Here is a 26,719-nt window from a genome sequence, read left to right as displayed (position 1 = left end):
TTGAATGTAGACCGCTCTTGCAGAAATACTTTCAAACCAACGAATCAAGTAGTCATCAAGTGTCTTCAGTCTTCAACTTTAGTAATTATAGTGATATGTCGTTTTTAATCAAAGTGTTAGACCTAAGTAATATCTAAGTCAAACCTAATACAGTATATATTTAAAATAATCCATATTATTGCCCTTAGACTCCTTCAGTGACTAGTTGGAGCAGCTTCCTTACCGCAACATACTAAATCAGTGATTAGATCATGTTTAGGGTCAAACATAATGTATATTGAAGTTTTGGAGGTTATTTGGGATTCATATTAGTTTGTTCTGTAGTCCAAAACCTTCATTGACAACTATGAGTGCAGACTAGTTTAATTGCAAGCGCAACATTGCTGTCAAAGCAAGAAAACTTCAAAAAATACATAATTGTAAAATTATTAAACTACAAATTTTTGTAATCTAAAACTTAATACATTTATTTAGAACCAAAATTCTCTCTCTAAAAGTTGCTAAAATACATAATTTGTTAGCTTACGTAAAACACGGATACAAGACACATTTTATGTTATGTCTATGTCGTGTACCGTGTTTAGTGTATATATCTTTTGACGTTTTTCTAGCTTTGACAATGTTGCGCTCAAACTACTCAGCACTCACTGTTGTTTATGAAACGCTTAGATAGCCTAGTTAGTATCTGTTTAGTTAGTGTACGTTAGTACTTTTGAAGGTAATATACTATTATATTTTATTCCGAACAGTTTTTTGTCTAATTATTAATCAAGAATAACAATGAATCAACTGTAATCAATGTACTAGCATTTATTGTATTGACATATACGCTAGTGTGTTCAGTGAGACAGTTATAAGATAAACAATATCAGAGTGACATGTACGTGAGGATGCAAGTGACATAAGTGACATCGGGTCTGCCAAGCGAAGCCTGCCTCGACGCATCGCAATTTTCCGACCCAATGAAGTAGTCTCAGACAAGAGTGATGGCTTTCGAATTTTGATTCCATCTTATAAATTATTTGAGTTTCCTATTTGCTGACGTAAAATTCAAAAATGATCTTTCCACGACACATAAGTAGTTTAGATAAGTGATAGTTTGTATACACGTTTTTTCCAACTTTTCTACAAGTAGTTTTAGGCTAATTTTGATCGTGTAAACTATATTCTCATCTTAAATCCTAAAATCTCAATTATTTAGTAGGTGTTGTGTGGTGTTTCATCTATGGTTACGTATAAGCGTACTGATGTAGACTAAAATTTGACCTGTTTTGTAAATTTTACGGTTTTCCCTTGGCTCATTGAGTATAATAGTACCTGGAGAAGCAATAGTTCAGAGATAGATTGTTTAGTTTGGTTATATTAGTTTAATTAAAGGTTGGTGAAACATGAGATTACAGCTAGAATGCATTCTGAGAAAAGTAAAACTATTATTGACTGCTTACTGATCCTTGGTCATTGGGCTTTTAATGGTCCTTGCTTAGAAACAACTGACCGTAGTCAGTAACAAAATGAGATAAACTGTCACAGTCCAAGATGGAGAATGTTGTATTTCACAACTAAGGCAGAAAGTGAGTTATTTACGATCTAGCTCAAGTTAAACGACCGAGGCGAAGCCGAGGCTGGGAAATGAGCAGTCAAAAAGATAAATTAGGTCTTATGATGAATTTCGTAACACTGCACTACTGTATTCTTTAGGTTGACTCCCAATTACATCGCTATTGTCAACATACAGTTTTTTTCCGTAATTTAAAAACTCTGCAGCGAGACGAAAAATAAACGTATACTTGAGACAGAATAAGATGCATGACACCCGAGCATAAATGTAGCAAGATATATGACAGCGTAGACGCTTTGGTTGTTCAAAACGACTTTATGCACGTTACATCCTCAATCCATCTCTTCCGTCGTTCTCTTCTGTGCAAATAGCTGTTTACAGTTTATGCATCAAGACAAACCAAATTATTTTGTTACTGATATATTTTGTAATAATTTGTTACTGTCCTATTTAGATAACAGGATATCACAGAGTCTACCAATCTCATTTGTTCGAGAAACAAATTTCTTATTTCAGCTAACTTAACAATCTTTCATTCCATTGCAATGAATTCTTGTTCTACAGCGAAAATAGTTTTTGGTATGGTTATGAGCTCTAAAAAAGAATATTAAAAATAAATTTACCATTTTGCACAATTAATCCACTAACTTACAACTATATATTGTATTTAATTTTAGTCTGGACGTTTCAAATCTTAATACATTTTTATAGAAATAATTAATATTCTAAGAATATTACTAAATAATATTAAGAATATAAGAATATTAATTAATAATTAATTTAAAATAATTAATATTCTGCATACTTTTATTTAATTTATATTTTCCACATATTAATTTCGGTTAAAAAACCTAACAGTATTAGACAGATTTATGGATATCCCCTCTCAACGTTTAAATGTGTTACACCAAGAAAACTATACTCTCTACACCTGTATAAGGTATAACATTTAACTTAACGGCCAGCATCAAAATTTGCCTATGACCCCAAAATTACTTTTTTGGAGACTGCTCGAAAATCAAAAATCTAAGCCCCATCTAGTGACCCCTCTTTTTTTGGGATTTCATCAAAGAAGTATATCAGCAAGAACTATTGGTCTCTATCTTTGAGTACATCATTGAGTCAGTTAAAAATGCATCGCGCAATTCAAAAACTCCTTTAGAAGAAATATACTATAAGAAGATTTATATTGGTATGGTTTATTATGGAGAAAATATTTACCAATTTCAACATACAACTGTTTGCTACACAGGTATGGTGATATTTACTGTGAGTTTATTAAATGCGGCACAACGTCGGCGTTTACAGGAGCAGCAGTCCGTGTAATGGCGGGAACGTGCCCGCGCTACGTGCAGACGACGCGAGTGTTACTTTAGACCAATCACACTTGTACAGATTAGAATAGGACAGAATGCCTGAGTGATCAACGTTGTTATAATTACACATGTTGAATTACATTCTGGCGTATTTATATTAAGTGAAACAAAAGCTATACGGTTAAACACCATTATTGTCTTTATGCGAGTAATTGAGTTGAGTGGTTCCATGGTATGGTTTATCATAATTTAAGGCTGTTTTGCGATTTAGAGGTTGTGTATACATTTTCATAGATACCATCAGGGTATGGTTAACCAAATAGGGTTAGTATCTACTAACGGATCCTGTGAATGGATTTACTCATAAATATGAATACAAGGTTTTATTCATAGTGGATAATCATGGTTATTTCATAAATAAATATGGTCATAGGCCTTAGAAACCTTACGCATTACGTATACATAATTCAGATTAGTATTTTGGATAAATATTATGAAAAAAATTGAGACTTCACACAATGTGTAGATAATGAAGATTTAAATATAGACAAATATGATCATAAGTTTTACATCCTTTTATAGTTAAGATTAGTTTGTACAATATACTATTACAGGTTTGAGAGACTTTATAGGTGGTGTAGTATGTATCCTTAGCATCGTCAATAATCACAGTATGAAGGCGATGTAAAGTTGACTTACATGACATTCTACGAACCTTGTCCCATGTTAGATAACACAAAACTGTTGATACACTTGGTGGATCGTGTGTTCGCATGTGTAGTCTGTTTACACAGGCAAGCCGGGTAAAATATTAAAGTTAAACAAATTTTTCAATTCCAGAAACATAAGACGTTTCATCACGAAATCAGAAATTGGACTTCGTCAAAAGCGATTGAATTCTGATTTTTTTCAAATAATTGATCAAATACATGTTTGATAATCCTAAAACTACTCAATAAACTTAATGACCAATTTCAAGCGCATCACGAATTGCATCGTGATTTCTTTAGAAATATTGCTATAATTCTGAAACTTAAAATATTGTAGTCGAGTCAGTATTTTGTTCAAACAATGCATTCGTTACTGTATTATATTGGAAATTGATTATATTTACCATTTAACAGTTTTATATATACCAGTTTGGTAACTCTTTGAACCACGTCTTTCTATAGTTTATTTTTAAAAATATGTGTTCCCAGTTTAATATTAAATAGTTAAGAAAACATCAGATAATTTTGCACTGGACAGTAGGGTTTAAAGAGATTTCATATCAATTATGTAAATGAAAATTATATTGAAATTTGCTTTGTTAATTGAACTTTTGTTTAGATTATCGAGTGAATTAATCATACAACTAGTTTTGACGTCCTATTGTTACCTGATTCAACCAATTGTTTTTTATCCTATGAATCTAATTATTTCTTGTAATTAGCGTTTTATTTTACGTCATTGGAAATGATTAACAATATCCCGCTAACTATATAACCTTACACACAGCCTTTAAAAGTCATGTTTACATAGATAATAAAATATTACAAATAATTTTTAAATATACACCTTGTCCTTTGTAAATCATTACTGTTATTGAGCCATATTAAACTGTTTCAATAGTCCAAATATTTAGCGTGCAACACACGGATTTAAGAGTAACAATTTAATCTTTTTATAAGGGGGGTGGGGTTGTTTTCCCTGTAAACGTTTGTATTTTGAAATACTAACATTCTTGCACCTATCAATACGAATTCTTACTTGAAATAGTACCTTTGATTTTATGCATCGAAGACAACTACATTAGGTTTCTATTGGTGATAACTACAAATTTAATTACAGTATACCATCATGGATCCAAACCCAGTTTAGGTTGAGCTCAATTCATACAACCCTTTGGTAGCCTAGTTTACTTTTATTTTGTTAATTTATTTCAGCAAAGTGGATATTTTGATCAAACTGGGTAAATTTATTTTTAAACATAGCTATTATTATTCTACTAAAAACACACTTTATTACACTCCCTGTTTCAGCAAACCTAGGTCCTCGTTAAACCTAATGTTATTTGAATAGAAATAATTTAAAAACAAATTAGGCAAATGGAAATTTGCTTAGTCTGCAGGTTTGCTGCAGCGGGGGTATTTATCCTTTATTGAGGCGTTTATTATACTTCCGGCTACTCAAATGGCCAAAAAATACTAATGGATTTCTTCATATAACGTTTATTTACTATAATACGAAATTTTAATACTATGGCTTCGATGGCTCTGAATTAGTTCGAATCAACGAGGGTTCATTTTGTACGTATTTGAGTTAAACTAAAAATATTTTTGGTTATAGATCAATGATAGAAAATCGAACACTATCCACATTATGGAAACACAATAACCTTCGATGACTAAGTGGAAGTTGTTGAAATACGAAGCAATCTTGGTAAGGCATTAAACAAAAACAAAGACATGAAACACCCATAAAGAAGCGTTGTAATTGTTTTGCAAGTTTAACGCTGGACCTCGTCGTTTATATTTAATAAAACCTCCAAGGGTTTATTGAATTATCCTTTTGAAATCTTTCATAAACAATCCTTTCAAGACATTTTGCTTCGATGATTACAATTTTGCATTAATAACATTGCTCTGTTGGATAAAATATGAATGCAAATGCTTTACTCATTTTAATCAGTTTTAAAATTACTGTTATAGTTTTGTGTACTCTTTGTACTTTATTGTATGACTCAGAAAGTTTATATAAAATGCTTCATATGCCTACAAACTCTTATATTGAGCATTTTTGTGCGTGGTTTTTAATAATGCGAAACAAGATTAAGTTTAGTTATTGTGCGCAAGATTTTCCAGGACTCCCGCCGCAGCAAACCTGCAGACTAAGCGAATTTATATTTGCCTGATTTGATTTTCACTTAAATCAATTTAATTAGGTTTAATTAGTACCTAGGTTTGCTACTACAAGGAGGGTAATAAAATATGTTTTTGGCAAAATATTAGTATCTTAGTATAAAATAAATTAATTTGCCAAGTTTTACCCAAACATATCCATAAAAAAGCAAACTACAACAGTTTTTTTATTTCCCATAAGAAGAACATAAACACTTTTGGTTTACAATTTTTTGAATTTTCTCCGTAACCAATATTCATACAAAAATACTTCATATACTAAATAATTCGTTTTTTTAACTCTTCAAAATAGGTTTCTTTGTTTTGAGAGTCAAAAATTACATCATCTATTTTCACTCCATAATACCCTGTTCTAATCTTTGGACCATGCTGTTTCGCAAACTCAATCAAATTTTACGAATAGTAAATGTTTTTAACCTACCTAGGTCCTACCTACGATAATAACTACTTCCATATAGGGAAATCCGCTAAAATGAATTCACACATAAACAACTTTATTACAACTGAATAATATATAAACTCATTTGATTTTAACTAATCAAATTTACTTTTTAATCAAATTCATACTGCAAAAGAAATATAGATATTTGAATAATGAAAAATAAACCTTAATTCCTACTTTTGAAACATACACTACAGACAGAGGGAATTTGAATTAAGTTGGCTAGATTTTTTTATCCCAACATTGGCTACGCAAATTGACGAAGAGGTCAATCCCACTTCCAAATTTTTCATTGTAAAATCTGTCATAATATATCTCTATTCTTAATGCTCAAGATAAAAAACAAATTTAGTGAACGGTTGTAAACGTCTGATTGTATGAAACCTAAGCAATGAAAAGGTTATTTGACTTTCCTATACGCTTTTTGTACCGTGGCGGGTGGCAGTAGGTACCGCTGCAGCACAGCCATTATGTTACCGGCATTGCGGGCATACGTAGACTACAGTGTATAACCCAAACCTTAATATTGCTGTACGCGCCACTGCGGTCCTTTGTTGCCTGAATGTACAAAACCCGCAATACTGAAGAAAACAATTAATTAACCATATATAGAAAGGTAGGAACAAGCTATAGAATTTCATCGGATCCGCATTAAGACTACAGCAGTTCAGTTTCACATAAATAACAAATCCGTTAATGGAAATAATTTTACTTACAGTTGTCGTTGGTTTGTTTTTCATCTATGGTACAGCCTAAATTAATTACAGTTGTATTCCTGTCATAACTATCCAATAGTTAATTTATCACTAACAGTTTGTCACTAAACATTTATTTCTCTCGTTGACCTCTCGTAAAAAGCCACTGGCTTACATGATGACGGTGGTATTTCATCCAGCTACTGTACTAGGTCACGAATTGTGGATATTTATAGGCATGCACTGTGGATGCGATGCTCCCTGGTGTGGATTAACGTCCGCACAAGTGAGTAGTACTTCATCTATGGTAGTACGACTATCCGCAGTACTATCCTGATAATTAGACCAAATTGTTAATAGCTAGGAAAGAATTTTGTTCGGATTCCACTATAAACTGTAGGTCCCTTAGTTGCTATTAGCTGTATGGGCTATTAATTAATTAACAGCTGTGTCTAAGGAACATGCCGGCCCTAGTCACTAACAAGAGTACAAGATCGCGTCACTCATCCTACACTCATCCTTCACTCATATTTGGGTAAAAATGCGCACATAGTCGTGTTTCCATCTTAAATAATTGATAATTGGTGTAGAAAGAAAAAAAATAGCTAGGTCATTTCTTCTGATTCGACCTTATGCAATCATGTCAACAACAGATCAACCTATCCTTCAGTTATTTCTACACATTGCCTGGAACAAAAAAATATTAGTATAGGGCTAACTTTAAGCTGTAGGTCCACATATGTAGAAAAAGGGTATATCTCTCAGGCAGGGAGAGCTTCCTCTGTTTTGTAGAACTACCATAGAAAGTAAAAGACCACGTAAGAGCTAAACAGTTCAGTCATAATTTACCTACCTTACCTAAAACGCAGTGTTTTTGTGATAGGGACAGGAGCGTGGTCTGATAATAGAGGAGCGCCCAGGAAGTTGGTGATAACAGGGGCATAATGTATTAATTATCTACTTGTGCCTGTGCCGGTTCATGTGTGTACATACACATATTTCAAATATGTAAACAGTATTACATCGATACTAATTTGAAATAATACCTTCGCCAATATATCTGAATTTTAGATGTTACTGAGAATAGGGATCGATATAGGGCCATTTTTGATCGTTTTGTGAGTGACCTCAGGAGATTTTGTCGTGCACGAAACCTGCCGTTAGGTTCATAGTGGTTCCAGCAGGATGGCGCAACCAGTCACACTGCCGTTAACAACATTGCTTTCCTCCGACAAACCTTTGGCAACCGTATCATCTCCCTTAGAACAAACTTTCCTTACCCAGCCCACTCCCCCGATCTTACAACACCGGATGCTTACGTGTGGGGAATGTTGAAAGAAAACATCTTCCGTGAGGACCCACCATCTACCATCGTTCAACTCAAAGAAAAAATAACCACGTGTATTAGGAGAATGGAACAACCCCTATTCATAAAAATGGTGCAAAACCTACAAGAACGGTACGAGTGTTGCCTCAAACTGAACGGGACTCATATTGAACATGTTATTACCCGTGTTTAGCCGATTTTGCTTCCTTTGACTTATATGTATTGTTAAAATTTATACATAAAATAAAAGTATTACCATTAAAAGTATTAAAAGTATTTCAGTACTGTTTATTTTGGCTAATACTGTACTTTAAGTCATGACCATGATTGCTACCGAAACAATCAACACACAAAATAACTTAATATTTTATAAAAACTATTATAGAAACTAGAGCTATTATAAAACTACTTAATCTTTAGTCCTTTAAAATTGTAATATTCACGGGATAATAAGGTATGTTATTTTACGTTTGTAACGGTCCGACCACAAATCAAAACTTGCTTAACGAATTGCGGAGTAATTTTATGTGTTTTAAAGCCGGGCTTGGTCCATTAATTAAAAACAAGATTAGTCTGAGCTATTTGTTGGGCGGGGACGATGTGGCATTGTGAAATATAACGGTAATATATCATGTCTAAGTCCCGAACACTGACCATTGGACGTCGTATTCAGTATATATTGTACGGCTGATCTAGACATTAACTATATGCATGTCTACTGTTAACTTTGAGATATAGTATTGATATAAGTACCACAATACATAATTAAACACATAAATTACCTAAACTACAAGAGAAATGCTTTTATCAAACTAAGCGGTACAGTATAATTTTGTTATATAAATCAATGTAAATCAATGGTAGTTGTGTCATTATTTCATACAGTAGATTTAAAAAAAAACCATTTTTACTTTTCACGTCCTCTCCCCGTTGCAAAGCGCGGAAATAGCTAGTTCAGTACTTATTGAGTTGATTTAGATTATATACACCTACAATCGAGCGCAGCTTTGAGGGCTGAGATGGTTTGAGAGCGAGATGGTTTGAGAGCAAGATGGTTTGAAACCGAGGTGGTTTGAGAGCGAGATGGTTTGAGAGCGAGATGGTTTGAAACCGAGTCGGTTTGAGAGCGAGAAGGTTTGAGAACGAGATGGTTTGAGAACGAGATGGTTTGAGAGCGAGATGGTTTGAGAGCGAGATGGTTTGATAGCGAGATCTTTTAAGAGCAAAATAGTTTGAGAACGAGATGGTTTGATAGCGAGATCTTTTAAGAGCAAAATAGTTTGAGAACGAGATGGTTTGGGAGAGAGCGATGGTTGGAGAGAGAGATGGTTTGAGAGAGAGAGCGATGGTTTGAGAACGAGATGGTTTCAGAGCGAGATGGTTTGAGAGCGAGATGGTTTGATAGCGAGATCTTTTAAGAGCAAAATGGTTTGATAACGAGATGGTTTGGGAGAGTGCGATGGTTGGAGAGAGAGATGGTTTGAGAGAGAGCGATGGTTTGAGAACAAGATGGTTTCAGAGCGAGATGGTTTGGGAGCGAGGTTTGAGAGCGAGATCTTTTGAGATCAATATGGTTTGAGAGCGAGAAGGTTTGAGATCGAGATGGTTTGAGAGCGAGATGGTTTAAGAGCGAGATGGTTTGATAGCGAGATCTTTTGAGAGCGATATGGTTTGAGAACGAGATGGTTTGGGAGAGTGCGATGGTTGAAGAGAGAGATGGTTTCAGAGCGAGATGGTTTGAGAACGAGATGGTTTGAGAGCGAGAAGGTTTGAGATCGAGATGGTTTGAGAGCGAGAAGGTTTGAGAACGAGATGGTTTGAGAGCGAGATCTTTTGAGAGCGATATGGTTTGAGAACGAGATGGTTTGGGAGAGAGCGATGGTTTGAGAGCGAGATGGTTTTGAGAACGAGATGGTTTGAGAACGAGATGGTTTGAGAACGAGATGGTTTGAGAGAGAGCAATGGTTGGAGAGAGAGATGGTTTGAGCCGGAGGTGACTCCTCATTATACCAAACCCTGATGACCTGTGATCGTCTCTGATTAGTCTGAACTACTCCCAGTTACAATAGGATAACAACACTTTAAACTTGCACAACAGATTTTCTGGATAAACCATTACTGTACGCCATGACTCTAGCCTTTGATAATCGCTTAGCTAAGCGATTTTGCCATAAGGTTGTTTATGTTTTTCAGTTATCCAAGCCAACACAGATGTTTGGTATTTAACACTTTTAAAATTCTTTTTTTGTCACCCAACGTCAACCTTTTACCAATTTTCCCCTATAGGGACGAAGCTATTGTTATACCATTGACGAATAGAAAAATTACAAATAGCATCTGGACCCAATAAAGATCTTACACGGAAGAAAAATCTCTCAAAATGCCACATAATCTCATACTGCGTTAATGTTTACTGCTAACTAACTAGCCTCCACGGTCGTGTATATCACTCCAACAGACTACTTTATGTCAAGTCTCAAGTCTACGCGGACAAGCAACAGGCTCATACTTGGAAGTGAACATTAGTCGAGTTATTGACGGAATACACCCCAGCTGATGAATAGGGTGTTTGAAAATTGGACTGCTAAATCGGGCTTTCTACGGGAACGCAATGGGGCCAATTTGACAGAAATCATTTTTAAACACTATTGTTATAACACTGTGGTTTAAAGAAACCTATTTTAAAGTCAATACAATTTATTTTTCATTGTTTTAATTCGTTTTATAAATCACACCACTAAAGAAATCACCTTTTACTTAAACTTATAAAATTGTACAAAGCTGAGGCTTTATGGAAAATCTTATTACTATATATTACTAATAATTAAAACCACCACAGTAAGGGGATGTTACAATCTTCCAAACTGAAACTAATAAAATTTTTATATTTTTAAGCATATTCCAGATTATGTCAATAGTTGAGCTAAGAATCCTGAAAGAGAATTAAAATGTTACTTTCTGAATAGCGTGTCAAACAGAATTCACTATTTGATGTACAAGGTTGTATTTAAGAAATGATACTGGTATTAACATTGTATTACTTCAACCCATTTACAAGTATTATTTAATCTTCCCCTTATGGGCCGTTACATATGAGATGGTTTGAGCCGGCGGTGACTCCTCATTATACCAAACATCATATTCATATACATATTCATATTCATATGATATTTTGATCATAGTTTTTGAATAGTGATGGGTGTCTGAAATCCCGCTCATAAAACAAAACATCGGATGAAACTGCAAAAATTAATCCTGTGATGACAGAAACAAACGAGACGCTTCGGAGAGTTTCAAGTCAGTAATCAGAGAGAGAATGTCAAATCATTGTGGTGTTTACAACGTGGAGTTCATTCTACACTGAATCTTCACGCATCGTCAACAACGTACAAATATGGTTTAAGTAATCATCACTACGTTGTATGGGACAGTGATATTGTACAAATAAGTACAACATTTGATATATTAATAGTTTAGATGAAACATATAGATTCGGCCAGTCTCCGATATGGCCTGATGATGACCGGTGTGATTGACTGACATCTTTAATACAGTATATTTGTAGTAATGTAAAATTGTAAAGTATACGTAGTTATACTTAAACTATAAATTTGTAAATACGGACGTATAAACTGTTAAATAAGTCATCAAAGTATGATGATTGAACTGGGACGGCTGGCGTCGTCCTTTAATCCAGCTACTAGGGGGTCACGAGTTTTGGATATTTAAACTTTAATACTTTACAATGAAATGTCGTACCATACAATACCATACAAAGCAGGTATTTTAAGCCAAGTGACATGCACTGTCGATGCAATACTCCCTGGTGTGGATTAACGTCCGCACTAGTGAGTACTATGACTATCCGCAGTACTATACTGATAATTAGACCAATTCGTATATACCAAGGCAAAAGTGTGGTTCGGATTCCACTATCCTAGTTGCCATTAGCTGTATGGGCTATTAATTAACAGCTGTGTCTAAGGAATATGTCGGCCTTAGTCACTAACAAGACTACAAGATCGCGCCACTCATCCTACACTCATCTCCATTCATACTTGGCTTAAAATACCTACTTTGTATGGTCACCAATTCATTGAAAAGTATTAAAGATGGAGACAGGGAGGAACGTAGTTGTGTCCTTGCTTGGACTGGTTGTCGGAGACTTATCCATTTTCATGGAATTGTTATCCCAAACTAATGGTGACAAATTTTAGAATATTCTACCATGGGCGTCGTTTAATTCTCTCAGTCAACGCCGGTTGGACCTGGTGATGGTGGTCACACAACAACTGCAACATTCTTTCTTCTGCTTTTCAAACATCGTGCATATATTTACCGTCTTGTAATAGTTTACATCATACCTGTAAATATATAGTGTTGAAAGATAGAATTTTCTATCGTTTCAGATTTGAAGACTACAGCATTTTGAGTTCAGATGAAATGAGTCATTCAGTGGCAGATGGGACATAAGGTGATAGATGTAATCTCAGGCTGGCAACACGCTCGGTCAAACAAAGCTTTACGTTTAACTTTTATGATGTTGCAAACTACATGGTTGCAATCACAAAATCGTATTTACAATTTATATATATTTTTTATAATATAAAATTCTTACGATTTATTTCCGTTGATACAACGATTTTATAAAGGGGCCCAACAATATGTTCATAGGGTGCTTCAACTCCGCGGCTTAATCCTTACATAACAACAATATTTTACTACTTGTAAGCCTACAGTTCTGCCTAGGACGTCTGAAGGTTCAGTTGTAATTACACCTCTCTCTCTGTGCCCAGCATTACATCTCGACCGAACAGCGTTGTAGCCGACTCAGCCGGCTCAGGTGGCAGCTCACTGTTCAAACCGTTAATTTAGTCAATTAACGATAGCCCGGAGTGTTATTAGCCTGTAAGGTGAGAACCCTCTATATACTATAGGTGATTAGTTCTGGACAGACACTCGTGCTGTGTCCTACAAACAAACAAGGCTTTGTAACTGTAGTACAAAACACTCTTCCTGTCCAGGTGTGAGCTCGTCTAGTGGTCGAGCGCTTGAATTCGTCCCAGAAGTATAGGGTTCTGATCCCACCAATCATAAATAAAATTAGTTCAGGTCTAGCCAAATAAAAATTTGTAAAACGGTTCCGGCTAGAGTCTAGTGTCCTACACTAGGTGGGACGTTATGACATAAGAGGACAAAACACTCTTGCCTTAGATAAAATCGTTGACTTTTAGGGGTTCAAGCAGACTCCTCATCCTGTAGTGGTATACTTTCAAGGTCGAAGTCGACTGTCCAATCTTGGTTTTCAGTAGGTGACCGCGTTGAATTGGGGAAGATAGCAGCCAACGTTACCGATGCGTTTCAGCGATCCATCAAAGTTCAATACCACCACCGACTTTTCTTGATTTCAGTTCTTTTTTTACCTGAAAAAGATATACGTCTAATAACACTAGTAATAATATATTTACACTTATACTGTTGAATCACAAGACGGTAAATACATATGAAAGATGGTAAGTGGTGATAGATTTCGATTGGACACTCCAATCATAATCAGACCCATTAGGCGAATTCATCTAGTGTTATTAGAAGTATAATTTGTTTGTTTTTTTTCAGGTAATTTAATAACACGTACGATGCTGATCAAGAAGTTATTATTTTTTTACTAACTGAACTTCTTTCTCATAATTTCTTAAGCCTGTGTTGGTGTGTTTCATGTTGATAATGTTTCAGTGCGGTTATGTCGTCTTAATGTTTCTCTTTTATTTTGGGTTATATATTACGATGGGTGCTTGTTGTTACATTCATAACGGAGGGCAAATTACTTATGATATTAACTGTTATTGGGTTAGAAATTATAATCGTTTTTAAGTCAGTAAAATTAACACGAAACAAATGGATAAATAACAATGACTTCCGTTAGTATTACAGGAATAATAGTAAATAGTCTTCAGTTGATCAATAATGATGATAAATCTATAATGGACTATTGTATGGGGAGATGTACCATCTATACCTCATAGTGCGTGCCTCTATAAGCCTCTATGTACATTGTCGGATTCGCTAAGCTGAAAAGAATACTTATTGTAGGCTACCAAAGTGAATTTAGAGTCATAGATGATAAACCTATTTCTGTATTCAAAGTCCATAAGGTTATAATTTAAGTTAATTAATTTCAATTTCATCTCTCCAATGACTCGCGCGTGTATCTGGTTTTATACTTTACAGTACAATATTTTCAAAGATAATCAGATGTTGAACGTTGTATCACTTGCACAAGACAGGTTCATAACTTGACGTCAAGTCGTTGGATTTACATTTTATTGCTTTTTGGCCGAGTTGCGTGTGCAGAGGCAATTTGTAATTTAACCAGCAATTTCAGCCGACTCACTTAAACACGATATAGATAGGACTAACTCCAGGATTATACAATTTTATGAGAAGACTATTGCTTATTGCTATTGCTATTGTAGGAAATTCAATTACTTTAATTGCAGTTCTATTCAGTGATAGCAATGTGGCCAATCGGTTTTAAGTTTACTTTATGGTATGTTCAGTGCTTTATTGTATAAGTCACTTGATTACTCACTTATTCATGACCTCTTTCAGAAAATATATGATTTAATTCAATTCAATTCATTTATTCAGAAAATATTAAACATTACAGTTCACTTTATACATGAAATAATCTGAATTAGGTCCCTGCGAAGCTAAGCTTGAGTGCAGGGACCGAGTCGCAAACATCAAGTGAAATAACTGTATAACAACAAATACATAGAATATCAATTACATTAAATTGTGACAAAAATATATTACTATTAGCTATATTATTTTTTGCATATGAACTATTATAATAATTCTAATAAATAATTACTACATCTATGTAATAGAATGGTGTGGTAATGATTACGATTACAGTAAGTTGGTCCACATAGATGGAATGTCTATTAAATTATCCAAAGATGCTTTTACATTGGATCTCGGTTCCAAACCAACGAACTATATTACTTCTAAACTAGACATGCGTATTTGTAGAATATAGCCTATTTGTAGAAGTTAAACAGTTTTTTTCTGTTACTACACTGTTATTTCTGTTTCAAAATTTTGTGTAATTGCAATCTCGTTGTTATACAGTGTATTTACCTGTAATGGTGAGTCAGTGGCTCAGTCGGTAGCGTCGCGGACTTCGGGCCCAAGGCAGCGATGTCGTGGGTTCGGATCCTGGTCACTGCCACTAACTTTTATCAGTACAGTTCACCTTTGTTCTGTACCGGCTCACCCGTTGCTTTGCTGGATACGTTCCACGCACAGATCTGTAGTCTATGTGGACGGGCAAATACAAGGTTAAAAGAGGCCGCCAACCTCTTAAAAAAAATATAGGCATGCACTGTGGATGCGATACTCCCTGGTGTGGATTAACGTCCGCACTAGTGAGTACTTCGACTATCCGCAGTGCAACCCTAATAATTATACCAATTCGTTAATAGGCCTACCAAAGAAAAAATGTGGCTCGGATTCCACTATAAACTGTAGGTCACTTAGCTTCCATTATAAGGAGTGTTAAAAGTATAAAGTTACGGTTGCCATCCTGTTGTTTTTGTCGTGTGTTCAATTCTATTTTTTATACTTTTAATACTTTTCATTGAATTGGTGACCATACAAAGAAGGTATTTTAAGCCAAGTATGAGTGGTGATGAAAGTAGGATGAGTTGAGCTATATTGTAGTCTTGTTAGTGACTAAGGTACGATTGGTTTTGTTTTCGTTAGACACAGTTGTTAATTTATAGCTCATACAGCTAATGGCAACTAAGGGACCTACAGTTTACAGTGGAATACGAACCACACTTTTGCCTTGGTATTAAGGAATTGGTCTAATTATCAGGAAAGTACTGCGGATAGTCGCAGTACTCCCTAGTACGGACTTTAATCCACATCAGGGAGTATCGCATCCACAGTGCATGTCTATAAATATCCACAATGTTTATAATGTTGGCTAACGCTTGCCTTATTGTTGTTATACTGTTGCCATCCTGTTGTTGTATCCTGTTGTTTTTTTGTCGTGTGTTCAACTCTATTTATAATTTTGGCTAACGCTTTCCTTATTGTTGTTATACTATTATTTTTTTGTGACCAAGCCAGTGCTTCTCTTCTTCTTCGTTACGTTCCAATCCAGACAGCCGAAACCCTACTCCTAAAGGAATCTGGCTGTGGAACCTTCAGCCAGGGAAAGGATAGCAGCAGTAGCAGAGACGTGTAAATAACGAGAGAGTGTGTAACTACGAAGCGCTATTCTGCCACTACTGCCTGTTGTGGTTGGGTTGAGAGGTACTGTATTTGTTTTATTGAAGATAGTTCTACGGTTGGATTGTGGTTTTCGGGCAGGGTGGTTTGGTTTTGGTTGGGTCGGGTGTTGCGGCCAGTGGAATTTAGTCATATACACTTGGACTTGGACAATGAAACAAATGTTTTTAAGAAAAATCCTTCCAACCCCATCAAAGTTTTTTAGGATATGTCGGGAATCGAACCCGCCCCTCCCGCTCCGAAGTGAGCGACGCCAACCACTAGGCTAGCAACACGCCCACTGTTGTTATGTTGTTGTTGTTGTTGCTGCTGTTGTTGTTATACCTTGTGTTTGTTGACAGGTCGGGTCGCATGTTCCACTCACCAGAGTCGCTGCACCTCCACCTCCTCCACACCAGCATTATTTCTCACAGGTAAACATACTTTTAAATACATTACATCTTCTTTTAAAAGGTAAAGAAAGATGTTACGCACTTAAGCCAATCTATCTTTTTTCGCACACATATATCCTATTCCATTCTGGATTATTTCTATTTCCAGGCATCCACTAGGCCTCACAATCTCATATCCTTCTCATCTCATTCCTTTCTTCTCCATATTCCTCTTCGACCCGACTATCCACCACCTTCTGTGTCTTCGTCTCGTCTTCTCTCTATCCTCCAACTCCATTTTTCTAGGAATTCTCTCTTCTCAAACGTCCGAACAATGTAAACACAAAAGGAGTGGAGCAAAAGCAACTTAGCTATTACTCCTAAGTAGGCCTCTAACCAGAAATACATTTTTAACTATTGACCTTTATTTTATCATTTTGGTTGGTTTGGTTTGGTTATTTTTTTGTTTTGTTTGTAAGAATCGTTTCTTTTGTATTTTTGTGTTTTGTTTTTATAATTTTTATATTTCTAAATACACCAATGTGGTTTCAGGAAAGACATCAGTGCATCTACAATAAACTAAATTGGGCAAAGGTAAAATATTATTTTATTTTATTTCATAGTTATTCTTACTAACAAAAATATTTAGATTTGTCGGAGTTTTGCTTTACTAATATACTACAAAACTAACATGGGTTGAAATTCAGTCCCCCTATCCCATCGATCACCAATCTTGGTCTTGTGTCATCGCTGTCCTATCCTAAGTTTTCGTCAATTTAAGTCCTATGGTTAGCTTTCCAAATGCGTCTTGCATTACAAAAAAATCGTAACTATAAACCATGTACCCGTTACATACTTAAATAACGTGGATGTATTTTTAATTTTATATATATATACTCATAACTAGTTTGGAAAATATTTTTAAAACACTTTGGAATAAAAAAAATAACTTACATATTTTAACCATGTAAAACCCGTTCTAATATGCTTTGTGACCGATATTTAAATTTTTTAGTTAGTTCCCAACTCCAACTCACACCTGATCATTTTAATTCAAAGTATATTAAATTTAATCAAAATAATTGTAATTTCCCATTTGTAAAATCAATGACCCGTGCCTAAAATGACTTTTGTAAATAATTTAAACCAGAAGTGAAGTTTAATTTCATTCCCAAGACAATAGCCTATATTGGCCTCGCTGTGGTATTTAACATGCATGCAGTGTTGGGTGCTAGAAGGGGTTGAGGGTGGATTAAATTAGACCTCTGAGTTTTGAGCTCTCGGTTTATCCTCTTAGGTTTTTTCAACTTATTCCGCAATATGAGCAAAAACATTTGCAATGAGACTTATGCGCAGGATTTTTTGTATTTGCTTTTATGGATTGAAGATATTGAATGGGCTTTGTTTTAAGCGTAAACTTTTAAATCTGTTGCGATTCAAAAACTACAGTAGTAGTGGTATCCTACTAGGATCTGTTTGGTCAAATTTAAATTGTAATAGCAGTTACATAATACTACACCGATCATTGTAACTAATAGTTTTTCTCCATGAAGTAAGTTCGTCTTAAACATTCATTCATACTGCAGAAAACACGGATGTTTAAATACTAAATACGTTTGTGGGGGAGGAATTAGATTGGCCCCTGATTATAGGGCTTTATGTAAAAGATCCTGCCTTATGAAACAGCTGATCTTAGTCAGTAACACAGCTACACAGATCATCTCACTTCATTCTAGACTCATTCCATTCCCTATCTTCACTCATATTTGGGTTAAAATACGCATACTAGGTGGCGTCCCCATTATTACATGTCAATTAATTGATAATTGAATTGACAATTGATCTTGTTAACCTTAGGGTGAGAAATAACCACGGGAGTGGAAGGCATTAGCGGTATATGTTTCTCTTGGTAACTGTGTCCAATGATTTCTCAAAAGGGGACTTCAGTTTTACCGTCGTGTCAAGTTAAATATTTCATTTTACAAAAATATATATACTAATTGGATTTCAATATTTTAGTAATTTAATTTATTAATAAATTGGAGGAGTAATATTTTTTTGACTCTTAATTTCTTCAAACGGTAACAATGGTTCGTTTATAATAGCAAAACAAGATACAGTATACACCTTATTTTTGAACCAATCTTATCAAGCCATATACGATATTTTTAGCTTTGTATAATAGTTGCATTAAATTGAATATTGATATGGCAAAAAAATCTGCATGGGAAAATATTTAGTTCATCACACGAAAAGTATCCTACCTTTTTGGCGTTCAGTTCTTGGCATGGACAGTTGAAAAACCTTAGCTCACGTTGAAAAGACGCATGCTAATAAATATATGGAAAAATAACTTAGATATAAATAATAATTGCTGCTCGGGATAACCAACCCCTGTGGATGGATGTGAATGTAATGCACGTTAAAATCACAACAAACAGAGTATTGCAATAAACTTGTGTCATGTTTTGGCTTCATAACTTACTACTAAAGTGACCATTTTCAAGATGTTGCTAGAATTTCTTTTACAACGCCTTAAATGTTACAATGCCAACAAACGTCGTAAAAATGTCAACACTTCAGTTGCAAGTCGTGAAAAGTAGTGCAACGGCATCGTAGTAGTTTGTTAGGAAGCGGTCCAAACCCTGGGTGCAGCGTACGTAGCTGTGACACTTGGCAGCCGGTTGGCTACGTCTCTTGTCTCTTTGTACCAAACCATACTGGAATTACTTTTGTTTCAGGTTGTAAGGTAAGCTATTTTGAACCAACCACTGCACTGTTTGCACTGGACGCTTATACACACCCCACATTAACGTATGCACATTCGAGATAAATTTAATTTAAACCATTTAAATATCTACCGCTTTAAGTAACATATTTCTTGCAACAACAGTGTGCATATATTTTACTTACTTCGTTCACAATATTTAGGTGGTTTGAGGGGAAGTTCCCCCACCACTTTTTTGTATTTAATGTATGTTGCTTAGCCGTTGGGCTATCATTTTAAAGGTACAGTAAGGGTCAAGTGGAGGGGATAGACTTCTTCCCCTAAAACCGCCTAAATATTGTGAAAGAAGATACACAAACAATACTATGATTACCTACTTTGACAAATATGGTTTTCACTGTGCACAAAGATAAAATCCGTGTTCACTGGTCATCCATAAATGACAGGGGAAATTTTGCAGCCCTAGAAACAAATTTTTTTATCTTAGAAGAAATCTATTATTTCAGAAATGGTGATAGTATAATTTTGTTCAGGTTGGTTATTGAAGTGTGTATTTCGCACCAACTAACAGTACTAAATAAACTATATATTAGTATTATAGCGGCATAAATACACCATACATTTCTACACATGATAATTTATAAAAAAATGAAATCAACTACTGTATGTCCAATCTTATTCAATCAATCACTAACCATCAATCACTAGTATAAATATTATTAAACATCTAAATATTTGAAAAATAAAAGTAATCTTTTTATATTAGTACTTGAACCTAACAAACCCTTAGAAAGTGCAAACAATCTATTACAAAATGTAGCTTTGGTTGTGTTTTGGCAACAGGACAACAAAATTGCCAAATGTTCAAGATGTATTGGTTGCTTGAATGTCTTCTTATGAACAATGTCCCTTCTTTTATGAAACAAAGCATTTCCTCTTCTCTGAGATTTTGTTTTGTGTCTTTCAAAAGTTACAACAAAAAGTTGTTTTTCTCACTTCCTTAAGGAATTTGAAACTTGCTTCCTCCTTTTATGTTTTGATATGTGTTTTGGGGGTGTGAGTTGATTTTGTATGTAAGGTTACTAGTGTTTATATTAAGTTAAGGTAATTATTTGTTCATCAACATTTTGCATAACAAATATTGTTTGTATAAACAACTCACCCCAGATTTTTTCAACCCTTAAAATTTGGTTTTATGTATATTTTGTGATGTTTGAATCGGGATCATTGTATTGCTGCATTCATATGTACAAATGGAGTGTTGTACACGGTTTTGTTTATTATTACTATTTAAGTGTCTGCAATGCAATATACATAAATTGCAATAAACAATATACATATTTTATATTCATTTATACATTGTTTGAAAAATATTTCTCTAAGTTGAAAAATTTAAAGTTGATTATTTTTTTTGAATTTTTACTTTTGCCATTGTATACTCATGAGTTTGTGCTTCTTAAAAATTTCAATAACTTTATACAATGAACATAAACACTTATTTTATTGTATAAAATGGGGTGCTTTGACGTATTTTTAATTCACAATAGTCAACCTAATAAACCAACATGCTTGTAAAAGAGCATTTGCCGTTAAGCAAACATAAAAGCTTGTGCTATAGAAAGTTAGTTACAATCAAAAGAGTAGCATTTAGGTGACATCTACATACAATGTTGCCATCAAATGTGCATCATAACAATTAATCTTAACAATAGTATATGAGCTGCTCCAAAGCCAAGAATAAAATTAGATGAAACGTTACAAAATTAATTACAACTCACAGCTGTCAGATTAATTAAGCATTGCTTTAATTGTGAAGCAAAGTTGGTTTATATTCAAATTAAATAAGTTTCAGATTAATGGCAGTTGTAAAATATGTTTTATACTGCTCCCATTACTTTGTTTAATTTTATTGTCAGAACCCTTCAAGCCTATAATTGCTTTGGTGTCTATTTAAAGCACCCTATCCAATGAGACCAAGTAAAAAAAGATGGAATAAAAATTAACTGAACCTATAATGTTTTTTTTTCGTAAAATTAGGTGGATGCGGCTAAGATAGTCAGGTTTGCCTTGTTTTACAACTAAAAATCGTGATATTTCAATTATTTGTTATTAGATATTTTTGAACCTAATGTCCTTGATAGGTAAATTTAAATACTAACAAATAGTGTTCTTAAAAATTGTTCATAAACCAGCCATTTTTTTGTACCTAATTTAAATTTAAAAATTTTAAATGACCGCCATTTTGAAATTTTGAACCCAAGAACAACGCAAATTTTGTCCCTTTTTCGAACATCCTGTATAATGTTTGTTAATAATTTTTTATTTATTTTGAGCGTTGAGAGTTGAATAATTTTGTGACACATTTCTACGCTCAAAAATAACCAAAGCAAGAATATATTTTTTGATGAAAGTAATAGCATTTTAACTATTGTTGATGGCATTTCCATCAAGAAGTAATGTTTGCATCATGCCGTCATGGTGTATTTGTGGGTACAGTGGTTGGGAACAAGCCAAACCCTAGGTGCAGTGTCTGTCTGGCTTGACATCTGCGGCTTTGTATGATGATAAATTGGGATTATTTTTGTTTTCAGACAAAATTGGCTATTCTACAGTTTGCTACATTTCCTTTGGGCATGCAAAGATTTAAACTGGCATACTCACGTTAGGAAAGGTTAGGTGTTTCTCACATGGAGCACTCTGTCTCTGTGACTCCTTCAACTCATATTTATACACGTTTTAGTAATAAGTCAATTAAAATTCTTAACAGTTTGTTGGGTATCAATTTATGTTAGATAGTGGCAAATCCAAATATGGTTTTAAAATGCTATTCGTGTAGAAACTCGTTTACAATTAGTGGATGATTGTGTTCTAGATTATTGATTAGTTTGGTACAGTTCCTAAGTCTTAAAAAGAATGTATACCCTGCTCCATTGGGAATTTGCCATTACATTTTAACTCAGAGTAATAATACATAAGTGCTTTCTTTGAGATTATAGTGAATTATTGTAAATATTTACGTTTTTCCTCAAGCTGGGGAAAATTGAGATATTCTTTGTATAGTTTGAAAACTGGCTCAGTAACATAAGCCTATCATTTTATTAGTGGGGTAAAATCGTGAAGGTAATCCAGGGAAATAAAATTTAATTCAATTAAAAATAGTTGCAATAAAAAAATTCCATTCGTAGCGGCAAAAGATAACACCCTGAAACAAACTGAATCATCTTGAAGCTATCAAAAAATGCAAGGCGGAAAGATTGAAACTAAAATGAAGCCATTATGTATCTGAAAGACAAAGGACTCAAACAATAGTTCCAGTTCCACTATGAGATGGATTCAAAGCAACAAGCTTTAGTTGCTTTTAGGGACTTTTGGAGGTTTTATTAAACTCAAACTTGTATGATGGAAAAGTTAACGTAGAACTTTTTCTCAAAATTAAATATGCATTTTAGATTTTAATTTACCTTATAGATTAAACATTAAAAGTCTATCTGTTTCTTAAAATGTCTCACTGAATGTTATCAACCTTTAATTTATATGGATTTTAGGTCAGGATTTTAAAAATATGTTCTTAATCAGCATCGTACGTGTTATTCCCTTTGAAGTCGAATTTTTTCCCAATTTTTCATATAGTATAGTTCATATAGTCATATAGTACAGTATAGTTTGCCATTCAATTAGTCGGGGAAATGGTGCCCCGCGACTTGTACTCACCATTTGACCGCAAAGATAAACTTTTTAGATTTCTTTTTTGTGAGTATAGGTCGCATTTTTTGAGCAGTCGGGAAAATGTAGGGCGGCGAACTATACTCGTCATTCGACCTCAAAGGGTTAAAATACCTGAAGTTACAAAAAATATTTCAAATAACATTAATAATATATTTACTGTAATATTATATTTTTTATTATATATATACTGTTTACTCACAAGACGGTCATTTTACATTATAATAGCCAGTAAGAAGTCCATTGTTTATTTCAGTTGCAATGTAAAAATGTTTTATAATCTTTGTACAATATCAATGAGAAATAACAGTCAATTGATTTGACTGTCTATATTTCAGATCTCCGCAGCTCTAGCAGTGTCGCTGGGCCCGTTTGCCGCAGGTCTGGGTAAAGGCTACAGTTCCCCAGCGATAGCATCGATACAAGAGAAACAACAGTATGCTCTTCACACAGGCAACTACAGCGGCACCTTTCTAGTCTCACCGCAGCAGGCCAGCTGGGTGAGTGGTAAAACTACTCTGAAACAGTTTCTATAATATCAAAAAGTTAATGAATTGCAATAAAAAGCTAGTGGACTCAGATTTGGCATTTGGTAGTGTAAACAATCAAAGTGAGGCCCCACTACTAAACATTTACTTGCCCCTCCCCTAATTGCCATTGTTGCTCATGCTCATAGGATGTTAAATTTCTGCTATTGCGGCAACATCGGTCATCAACCCCCACAATCGTGCCACAGCAATCGTAACGCTTTTTACTGTTCCAGCTGTTAGTATAACTAGGTGGCGTTCGCAGAGGCATCCACAAAATTGAGCGGAGTCATCAAGGGTTCATATTATATTGTTTTTGTCTTACTGCAGTAAAAACAGTATTTTTTCATGCATGCGCTGCGGGTCTAAAGTAGCATTTTTAATATTTAGGGAGTAAAAATCGTTTTTAGCCTCTATGGAGTAAAAATCAGCTGTTGTCAACTCAGTTGTAAATTTCGATTGTAAACGATTGCATGTATCGAAAATATGTATCGATTTGTGCTTCGTAATCATTTTAACATATTACAGTCTACAGTCTCTTCCCGTAGCATTTTAGCATTGCAGATACATTAATCCATTCCCAAACTCAACACTGCTCACCTTTACTACTTCCTTCACCACACCCCACGTCGTGGACCTGTTTCCCTCTCTTCCCATAGCATTTTAGGATTGCAGATACATTAATTTAATTGCCAAAGACAGTTCCCACACTCTGCGCTGTTAGCCTTACTACTTCCTTCACCATTTACTACGCAACAAATTGGAAATGGACATTACAAAATGTCATTTTGTAACCCAAACATTCTTCAAGTGTCTAATTTCATCTGTCGTTTGAACACAGAACTCTGCTACAATTAGATAACTATGATGCCATGTAACAATCACTAGATCTACGCTATCTGTGTATAATACAATAAAATTCCATATAACCTGTATCAAGAGACGCGTGTATTGGTTAATCAACAGAATATGATCATCGTCGTAGTGGTTATTTCATAGTTCATTGGCCTGTTTCCTTCCTTTCTCATAGCATTTAAGTATTACAAATTCATTTATCCATCTGCTCAAACGGTTCCCCCACTCTGCACTGCCAGCCTTTACTACTTCCTTCACCACTTACGTCGTGGACCTGTATTCATCGCTTTCCATAGCATTTTAGTATTTTAGATACGTTAATCTAATTGCAACAAACATCCCCACTGTCCGTACTGCTAGACTTTACTACTTCTTTCACAATTTCCTATGTCTTGGGCATGCTTCCATCCCTTCTCATAGCATTTCAGCATTGCAGATACATTAAAACTGCTACAAACGGTTTCCAGTTCCCACACTCCACACTGCTCACCTTACTACTTCTTTCACCTGTTTCTACGTCGCGGATCTGTTTCCCTCTCTTCCCATAGCATTTTAAGATTGCAGATACCTGAATCTAATCGTCATAAACAGATCCCACACTCCGAACAGCTCGCCTTTACTACTTCCTTCGCCACTTCCCACATCGCGGACCTGTTTCCCTCCCTTTCCGTAGCATTTTAGGAACGTTGTGACCTTAATCTAATCGTCATAAACAGTTTCCATACTCCAGACTGTTCACCTTTACTACTTCCTTAACCTCTTCATACGTCACGAACCTCAAGCTAGTGTCGTCATTTGATTATAGTACCTGGGGACCGAGCTTTGCTCGGGGAAAATCATTAGTTCACTCTGAAAGCACCGTAGTATTGGAGATGCATAAATCCACGCATCTACATCCTACACAATTTCCTACGTCATGGATCTGTTTCCCTCCATTCCATTGCATTTAAAGATTGCAGATACCTTAATCTAATCGTCATAAACAGTTCCCACACTCCGGACTACTCGCCTTGACTACTTCCTTCACCACTTCCTACGTCGCGGACCTGTTTTCCTCCCTTCCCATAGCATTTTAGGATTGCAAATACCTTAATCTAATCGTCATAAACAGTTCCCACACTCCGGACAGCTCACCTTGACTACTTCCTTCATCACTTCCTACGTTGCGGACCTGTTTTCCTCCCTTCCCGTAGCATTTTAGGTTTGCTGATACCATAATCTAATTGTCATAAACATTTCAAACACTCCGGACAACTCGCCTAGACTACTTCCTTCACCACTTCCTACGTCGCGGACCTATTTTCCTCCCTTTCCATAGCATTTTAGAATTGCAAATACCTTAATCTAATCGTCATAAACAGTCCCCACACTCCGGACAGCTCACCTTGACTACTTCCTTCATCACTTCCTACGTCGCGGACCTGTTTTCCTCCCTTCCCGTAGCATTTTAGGTTTGCTGATACCTTAATCTAATTGTCATAAACATTTCCAACACTCCGGACAACTCGCCTAGACTACTTCCTTCACCACTTCCTACGTCGCGGACCTATTTTCCTCCCTTTCCATAGCATTTTAGGATTGCAAATACCTTAATCTAATCATCATAAACAGTTCCCACGCTCCAGACAGCTCGCCTTGACTACTTCCTTCACCACTTCTTACGTCACGGACCTGTTTCCCTCCCTTCCCATAGCATTTTAGGATTGCCCATACCCTTATCTAATCGCCATAAACAGTTCCCTCACTCCTGACAGCTCGCCTTGACTACTTCCTTCACCACTTCCTACGTCGCGGACCTGTTTCCCTCCCTTCCTATTGCACTTAAAGATTGCAGATACCTTATTCTAATCGTCATAAACAGTTCCCGCACTCCGGACTACTCGCCTTGACTACTTCCTTCACCACTTCCTACGTCGCGGACCTGTTTTCCTCCCTTCCCATAGCATTTTAGGATTGCAGATACCCTAATCTTATCG

At 35.2% G+C, this 26,719-nt stretch overlaps 1 protein-coding gene across 2 annotated transcripts in view; it reads left to right on the top strand.

The window, feature by feature from the left end:
* Positions 1-26,719, top strand: part of LOC128996360 (facilitated trehalose transporter Tret1-like) — a 178,436-nt gene that overhangs the window by 134,010 nt on the left and 17,707 nt on the right. The window contains exons 3-5 of one of the 2 annotated variants that reach the window (XM_054421641.1): positions 16,881-16,952; positions 17,463-17,504; positions 23,700-23,861. In XM_054421641.1, the coding sequence (XP_054277616.1) occupies positions 16,881-16,952; positions 17,463-17,504; positions 23,700-23,861 (276 nt within the window). The remainder of the gene's footprint in view (positions 1-16,880; positions 16,953-17,462; positions 17,505-23,699; positions 23,862-26,719) is intronic. The other variant, XM_054421642.1, reaches the window with a different exon arrangement.

Source organism: Macrosteles quadrilineatus, unplaced genomic scaffold (genome assembly GCF_028750875.1).
Source record: "Macrosteles quadrilineatus isolate MER2022 unplaced genomic scaffold, UCM_ALF_1.0 Scaffold_6__1_contigs__length_79288215, whole genome shotgun sequence".
Classification (NCBI taxonomy): domain Eukaryota; kingdom Metazoa; phylum Arthropoda; class Insecta; order Hemiptera; family Cicadellidae; genus Macrosteles; species Macrosteles quadrilineatus.
Note: the sequence above shows the minus strand (reverse complement) of the source record. Positions and strands in the feature narration are given on the sequence as shown.